At 41.0% G+C, this 8,070-nt stretch overlaps 1 protein-coding gene across 1 annotated transcript in view; it reads right to left on the reverse strand.

Moving 5' to 3' along the window:
• The window catches only part of ATP6V0D2 (ATPase H+ transporting V0 subunit d2), a 77,173-nt gene that overhangs the window by 1,501 nt on the left and 67,602 nt on the right, over positions 1–8,070 (reverse strand). Inside the window, exons 5-6 of the mRNA XM_007956191.1 lie at positions 3,052–3,228; positions 1,135–1,212 (exon numbers count right to left, since the gene is read on the reverse strand). Coding sequence (XP_007954382.1) covers positions 1,135–1,212; positions 3,052–3,228 — 255 coding nt within the window. The remainder of the gene's footprint in view (positions 1–1,134; positions 1,213–3,051; positions 3,229–8,070) is intronic.

Genomic DNA, 8,070 nt, shown 5'->3' on the forward strand with positions numbered 1-8,070 from the left:
CTCCTCTGGTCAATGACACGAGCCCCTGGAATTCAAACTGAGTGATATTCTGAGTTTCTCAGGGTGTTCTGCAGCACCTTCATGCACAGTTGAAGTGTTTTCTTTCTACAAAAAGGCAGGGGAGCAAAAGGAATTTAAAAAAGAAAACTTTACATTTTGTTCTTTTCCATTCTGGTATTTAGAATTGAAAAAGGAGAAGAAGTACTGAGTCTCACATGCTGCTCTGAAAACATCAAAAAAATAATCAGGGAGGGGACGCTCCTGCTCTCAGGAATAGAGACTCAGATTTTCTGCCAAGGACAGCTTCCTTAACTGCCTCCTTTGCAGCAACAGTGCAGCAGTGTGGAATTTTAAAACTTCCCCAACATATTGAATTGCATCATTTTTACTCTCTTGCAGGCCAGGCACTACAGAGCTGTTGGAGAATTCCTACAGAGCAGGCCTTAGAGGAAGGTTCTCTACTGCATCCTGGACCAATAATAAAGCTTTGGTAAAGTTCAGGGTCTCTATTAGTTCCAATCAGGTTGAGATGGAAGCACCAATAGTTTCAGAGATATGAATAGACTACACTAGAGTGTTTCTCTAGATTTGAGAAATCTTACTTGGTCCCAAAAATTAGTGATGAACTATACAGTAGCCCAGAAATGAACTATAAATGGGTTAAATATTTTCCTGCCTTTTCTAGGGAAATAGAAAATTTAGACACTTTGGATAGATTTTATACAAATAATTCCTAAGAGGTATAGCTGTGCCCACGAGTTAAAAATTAGAACCATGGTTTGACCCTTTCTTGAAGAAAGTCTGGAGCAGATTCATCTATAGAACATGTACCATAAGAATAGCTAGTATTTGATCATGAGGATTCCTAGTAGCTGCATTCCTTCCAGAGTGTCACTCAGTGCACATCCATCTAAGTAGAGCAATTTGTCATAAAACCATCATGTGTGATCCACAGGGCTTTGTCTCTCCGAGGAAGAGACACTAATTAACCATTGACTGTGCCCTTTCAAATTAGGAATATGCCTAATTAATGGCCCAACCAAGTGTAAAAAGAAAACCCCAAGTAAGAAAGCATTTAAAATTCAGTATAAGAGAAGAAAACTATATAGGCTAACATTTCCACTTATCTCATACCTCATGCTCATAAAACACATCCTCCAGTGTCTTTCCTCCATTGCCATCACCAACAGCATCAAATAAAGGCTTGTATACCTTAAAAACAAAGATGAGATTGTTTTTAAAGAAAGTTTCATTTCTCATAAATGTGTATGAGTGTATTTTCCTACCAGTATAGAAATTGTGCATCTATTTAAAATGATACAGTGTAAGGTCTATGAGTCGGAAACAACTCGACAGCACTTAACAACAACAACAACACAAGGTCTAGATATTTTTTATAAGATCTTTGGTCTTCAGAGGAAAGGCAAAAAAAAAAAAAAAAATCCAAGTAACAAGAGAGTGTGGATGATATTCTAGCATATTGGCTTATTTAGGTCTACAGGCAAGAGGAAAAAGCAATTCCACTCTCAATGTACAGTAGGCTGACCAATCTCCACATTCAGATTCTTAGGGCTGTGAGTCACATTATAGAGACTCACTGAAGGATTGTGATTTGTCAAGTAAATGGGTTCTATAACAATTGATAGAATTCACATGGAAATTTAAGTGTGAGAGATGTGAAAACTGGGGAGAAGCTCAAATTTTGATATCATGCTAAAAAACCTCATGCAATTACATGATATGTTACAAAGATTTGTGCATCATTTGCTGACTTTTATCTTTCCTGTGGATAAGGCATTTAGCTGCTAACCAGGTCAGTGATTCAAACCCATTAGCCACTCTGTGGAAGTAAAGATGGGACAGTCTACTTCTGTAAAGATTTACCGCCTTGAAAACACAATGGGAGCTACTATGAGTCTAAATCGACTTGCTGGCTGTGAGGGTTTTTTTTTTTATTATTGTTCCTGTGAAGTTCCTTCAAAAAACCAATTTCACTGCCATTCAGTCAATTCCAATTCATAATGACCTCCACTGGGTTTCCAAGGCTGTAAATCTTTTACAGAAGTGGGCTGCCTCACCTTTCCTCTGTGGAGCAGCTGGTGGGTTCAAACCACCAATCTCTTGGCTGGCAGCCAAATGCCTTAACCACTGTACCACCAGAGCTCCTCCAAGGGTCATGCAAATTGCTGACCACTTGAGTACTAGCCAAAAGGTTGGTGGTTTGAGTCTACCCTGAGGTGCCTCAGAAGAAAGGCCTAGTGATCTATTCTCAAAAAACTCAGCCAGTGAAACTCTGAAGAGCACACTTCTATTTTGTTGACACACTTAGGGCAGCCATGAGTCTGAGTCAACTCAACCGTAGCTGGTTCATGTTGTCTTTTCTGAAGTGCTTCAGAAATATGCAGGAGAGGTAAGAGTGTCCTTGTAGTCTGGAAAAGTTACCTGGAGGGTACGTACATTACTGTCTACAAATCTGAGGGAAGAAGTGCATGATCCTGAGCTGAGAAGCTTCAGGCTCCCTAAGAGCAGCTGGGTGCTGGAGTCGGGAAGGATGTAAACAGCTCTCTTTCCTTCTCCTATTTCTGGCCATTCAGCAAAGGTACTGGTATAAGACTATGTGTCCATGGTCTCTCTTGTAGTCCACGTAGACATTCTGTACCTTGCCTGTTTACCCAATCCACATTTGAAAGGATTGTTGGGACAGGCTATCTTACATAACTTTGACCCGAGCTTCCATTTCCAGGACACTGCAGCAATCTCTGGGGGAATTTGCTTTATCAAGCATTTCAAAAGACCTGTGCAAATGACCACTCCCCAGGGGAATTAAACAAGTACATACTTCGCAGGAACCTTAAAAAAAAAAAAAAAAAAACCCACCAGCTTGGGCTAGAAACTTGAAATATTTCTTTGGAAGAGATAGTTAAAAACATTGTACTTGCTTTAGATAAGAAGTGTAAATTTGACTTAGGAGCTTCTGAAGTGCATGTGGTGAAATGTGGCATGCGGTTTGGGGATTCTAAAACACTTAAGGAACCCAGTATAATCGCGTACTCCGTAATGATCTGCAACCCTCTTCATCTGTTCAAAGTCTTCTGCTTGAGCCAACAGGCGCAGGCCCTCAGGATACAGCTTGCCACAGGTTGGATAAAGGGACTCCCGGTCATCCTTGGTCAATTCAGTGCCAAAGGAGTTAAGCGTGATGATAAAAGCACGTCTGTCGGCCTCAAACTGAATTTGCAAAACATGAAGTCAGTGAAGTCTATTCATCTACTAAATGCTATAAACAAAACTTTAAGTACACAAATTCATTTCCAAAGTGATTTGCTTTCCTTTCCAGATCTATATCTAATTAATACAGACGTGTTATTAATGTTCCCTTAGACTCCTATAAGTAACTTTACTTGCCAGAAAAAGGCCACATAGTAAAGATGGCCTACAACTCTTGTTGAAGTTTCACTAAATTTTATTTCCCAGGCACCCTGCAATTAGTTACTTATGTGTTCTCTGTCATGTACACCACTGGAGTCTTTTCCATAAAAATGAGACTAATAATACTTACCTGCTTCTTGGGATTCATTCAGAGTTAGTAAAAGATAGTTTAAGAGCAAGTGTATAGAAGAATGTTTAGAACAAAAAATGCATATAATACACTTTCTAACAGTTAATATCACTTTCTAACAGTTGATGCTAGTATACTTTTTGCATAATGAAACCAGTGCATTCCTTGGTACTCTCAGGATTTTCTTTTTAACACCTTGGTAAGATGTCAACAAATCTAGCTCTGCCTGTAACTAACGATTCTGTGGCTTAGGGAAAGTTATCTTTCTCTCAGGATTTCAGTTTCCTATTTTGTAAGATGATGGTGTTTGGTTGCATGATCTTTAAGGTAGGTCACCATATACTTAGGGCCATATACTCACATACTCTATGTGCACACTGGGTACCTGTGCTCCCATCCCCACATCAGATTTCTCTGTTTAATCTAACCACTCACTCCTTGACATTCTTTATTCCTTTGGCCTCATGTTTCTATTGTGTCTTGGTTCTACTCCTATGTACCCTGATCATTCTATATGTACCCTGATCATTCTATCTCAGTCTATCCTCCCAGGCTCCTCCTCTGCCCACCAAAGGTGTTGACCATGGTGAACTTGGGTTAAAATACATTTCTCTATATACCCAAAAGGACTGTGGCAGGGCTCTGGTTAAAGCATGGGGCTACTATCCAAAAAAGTCAGTGGTTCGAACCCACCAGCTGCTTAGTGGCAGAAAGTGAGGCAGTCTGTTTCTGTAAAGATTACAGCTTTGGAAACTCTATGAGGCCAATCTACTCTGTCCTGTAGGGTTGCTATGAGTTGGAATTGACTCGAGGGCAGTGGTTTTGGTTTTTTTAATTGTGTACCCAAAACACCCTGAACTTACCACATTATGTATTTTAAATCTGTGTATTTTCCTCCCCACTAGATGGTAAAAATCTTTGGTTGACCATGTCTCTTTGATTCATCATTCATTTCTGAATATTCAATACCCAACACATAGTAAGATCTTAACTATTTACTGAGTCAAGCAGAATGGTCTGTGAGTTAACCATTCTGGTAATTCTCCAATATTATCTAAAATATTGCTTCGCTAAGTATGCTTCATGGATCAGCAGATTTGGCGTTTCCTGGGAGTTTATCACACCTACTGAACCAGAGTCCATATTTTAATAAGATTCCAAGGTGATTTGTCTGTATTAAAGCTGAATAAAGAATTGCTCTTCAATATTTTTAAGTCTACTTACTTTTTGACTAATTAACCAGTAACAAAAACAGACTTGCCATAGATTTTACTGGAACCCTTTTGTTTGGAAGGTGTTTCCTATCAGAAGGAGGGTGAGAGTTTGTTCTACCTGACCCTTCTGATTGTCCTCAAGGAAATCAGGGGTGAGCCACAAGCAGGGAGTGGCTTCACTTAGAAGCAAAGGCAGTTTCTTCTGCCTACTGAATATAAGATGGTAATTGTAGACCTTCAAGGGATAAGGGAAGGAATTCTGGTGGCATAGTAGTTAAGTGTTCAGCTGCTAACAAAAAGGTCAGTGGTTCAAATCTATCAGCCGCTACTCAGGAGAAAGATAAGGCAGTCTACTCCCGTAAAGATTAACAAAAATAAAACAAAAGCAAACTCATTGCCGTGGAGTCTGATCCGACTCATAGCGACCCCTGCTTGGGTTTCTGAGGTGGTATCACTACTGAAGTAGATTGCCCCATCTTCCTTCCGAGGAGTGGCTGGTGGGTTTGAACCGCCAGCCTCCTGGTTAGCAGTCAAATGCCTTAGGCACTATGCCACTGTTGTTGTTGTTGTTATGTGCCGTCGACTCAGCCCCAACTCATAGCGACCCCTCCTTGGGTTTCCGAGGCAGTATCACTACGGAAGTAGGATTGCCCAACCTTCCTTCCGAGGAGTGGCTGGTGGGTTTGAACCGCCAGCCGTCTGGTTAGCAGGCAAGTGTCTTAGCCACTATGCTACCAGAGCTCCACTGTTGTTGTTGTTGTTATGTGCCGTCGAGTCAGCCCTGACTCATAGCGACCCCTCCTTGGGTTTCCGAGGCAGTATCACTACGGAAGTAGGATTGCCCAACCTTCCTTCCGAGGAGTGGCTGGTGGGTTTGAACCGCCAGCCGTCTGGTTAGCAGGCAAGTGCCTTAGCCACTATGCTACCACAGCTCCCCCAGAGCTCCACTAGAGCTCCTTAAATCCATAAAGATTACAGCCTAGTAAACCCCATGAGACAGTTCTACTTTCTTCTCTAGGGTCTCTATGAGTCAGAATAGGGTTTGATTTTAGGGATAAAAGAAGGAGCCCTGATGGCACAATGATTAAGCACTCAGCAGCCAGCTCAAAGTCTGGTGTTTGAACTCTCTACAAGCTCTACAGGAGAAAGGCTAGAAAACCCTCTGGGGACAGTTCTGCTGGGGTCACTATGAGTCAAAATCCACTCAGAAGCATCAAACAACAATGGGACAAGAGATGGAGATTTCATGGCAATAACAAATCTTCAAATAAAATGTAGGGCAGGAGGAGGCAACAATGGAATTGTCCTAAGTGTTCTTTAAAGAGGTTTCTAGTTCAAAGATGTTAAGATTTTTAAGAGAGAAATGGAAAAGTGTTGACTGGACTGCAGACACACAAGTAGCTGAGGCCATTTTGGAGGAGGAAGCTGCAAGATGTTCACCACTCAAGTATTGGGAAGCAGTTGGAGAAGGAGGATGGACAGGTAGCTGGGAAGAGATCAAGAAGGGCTTCATACACCATGCTAACAGAGGTCTTTAACTGATACAACAGGTTACTTCTACACACTTTCCAACTCCTTGTCTTTGCTAATGCTTCTTCCTGTTGTCTACACAATGCCATATACTCTATTCTATAACTTGCCATGTCAAAATCTTGATTCCACTTGAGGGGCCTCCTCAGATGCCATCTTTCCAACAACAAGCTCTCCTATTTCTTCTCTAATTGGATCTGTCTTACTTTGAACCCCTGTTACACTTTAATTTCCTGCTTACTATCACTGTCTGGGTGTCTTGTCTGCCTTACTCTTCTCTTCTAATCTAGAAGCTTTTCATGTGTGAACATATGTATCTTCTTCTTGAAAATAACTGTAATTTTGGAATTGTAAAAGTACCACACTGTTCTTTGACAGTCCCTAAGCAGACAGTTTGACACGACATCTATGATGGTTAAGGTTATGTGTCAACTTGGCTAGGCCATGATTCTCAGTGGTTTGGTACATATTATTTAATCATCCTCCACTTTGTGATTGGCTGTGAGCAGCCAATCAGTTGAAAGGGAAGTTTCTTTGGGCATGTGACCTGCATCCAATATAGGTAAAGCTAGTAAAGCTCACTCTCTCTCAATCCTGCATTCAATCTAGCATTCTCCTTGTCATCCTCTCACCTCCAGTTCTTGGTATGTGAGCCAACAGCCTGCCACTCGACCTACAAATTTTGGATTTGCCAGATCTTGAAACCTTGTGAATCAGTAGCCTTCTACTTGACTGCAGAGTTTTGTTTGTCAGCCCTTGCTACCACGTGAGTCAGGAAAAGCCTCCAGCCTACTGCTAAACCAGGATTTGGGACTTGCCAGCCTCTACAATCACATGAGCCACTTCCTTGAAATAAATCCCCCTCTATATATTTACGGGAGCTCTGGTGGCATAGTGCCTAAGGCATTTGACTGCTAACCAGAAGGCTGGCAGTGGAAAACCCACCATCAAGTCCTTGGAATATGCTTCACTGGTTTTGCTCCTCTAGAGAATCCAGCCTAAAACAACATCTGATTGCAAAGAGTAAATGGGATGGTATTAGTTCCACTTAACCCCTGCTTCTTCACAGAGGATCAGTGTGCTGCTTGAGAGTGTCACTTGGATGTCTTATGCCTCTTACTGCTTACCTTTTATTCCTTCCTAAAAATAGGCATTCATTTTAAAGCCATAACTTATTTTTTGTTGTTGCAAGAAATGAGTGTCCTATTGACTTGTGAACTAAATTCTTCAAGATCATTACTAGCTGCAGGTGATACAGTTAAGCTGACCATTCTTGTCCATTCCTTGAATGAGGAAGGGTAGACGAGGTGGGAGCCTGTGGGTGGAGGTGTTGATGGCAGTGGAAGAGAGTGAAATGAACTGGAATCAAGGCCAGTCTTATTAGCAGAATGTACTGACCAGTGGAGAGAAAACAAACACATTCAGTGTTTATTTTTCACTGTGTTTCATTAACCATACAGACAGCCAGAAGAGCAGAGGGAAAAAAACAAACAGTACACTTCAGTGCACTTGTCTGGAACATAATTTAGTGTCTTTTTTCACATGAAGTTACAATTTCAAGTTACAATTTTGTAATTAGGTCAACATTTCTCATGCAAGTATAGGTTAATGCTTTTTCTCAACCACATTAAATCTTTTGAAGTCTCCTGTCAAATGAGATTTTATGAGAATATATACAGAAAAAGTTTATGAACTATAGGTACATGCTCTCCAGTTGCACAAATAACAGGGATAGCAGGAGGTAATTGCATGACTTAAAATATTTAC

The sequence above is a fragment of the Orycteropus afer genome, unplaced genomic scaffold (genome assembly GCF_000298275.1).
Source record: "Orycteropus afer afer isolate SDZICR_OR568_19922 unplaced genomic scaffold, OryAfe1.0 scaffold00580, whole genome shotgun sequence".
Lineage (NCBI taxonomy): Eukaryota > Metazoa > Chordata > Mammalia > Tubulidentata > Orycteropodidae > Orycteropus > Orycteropus afer.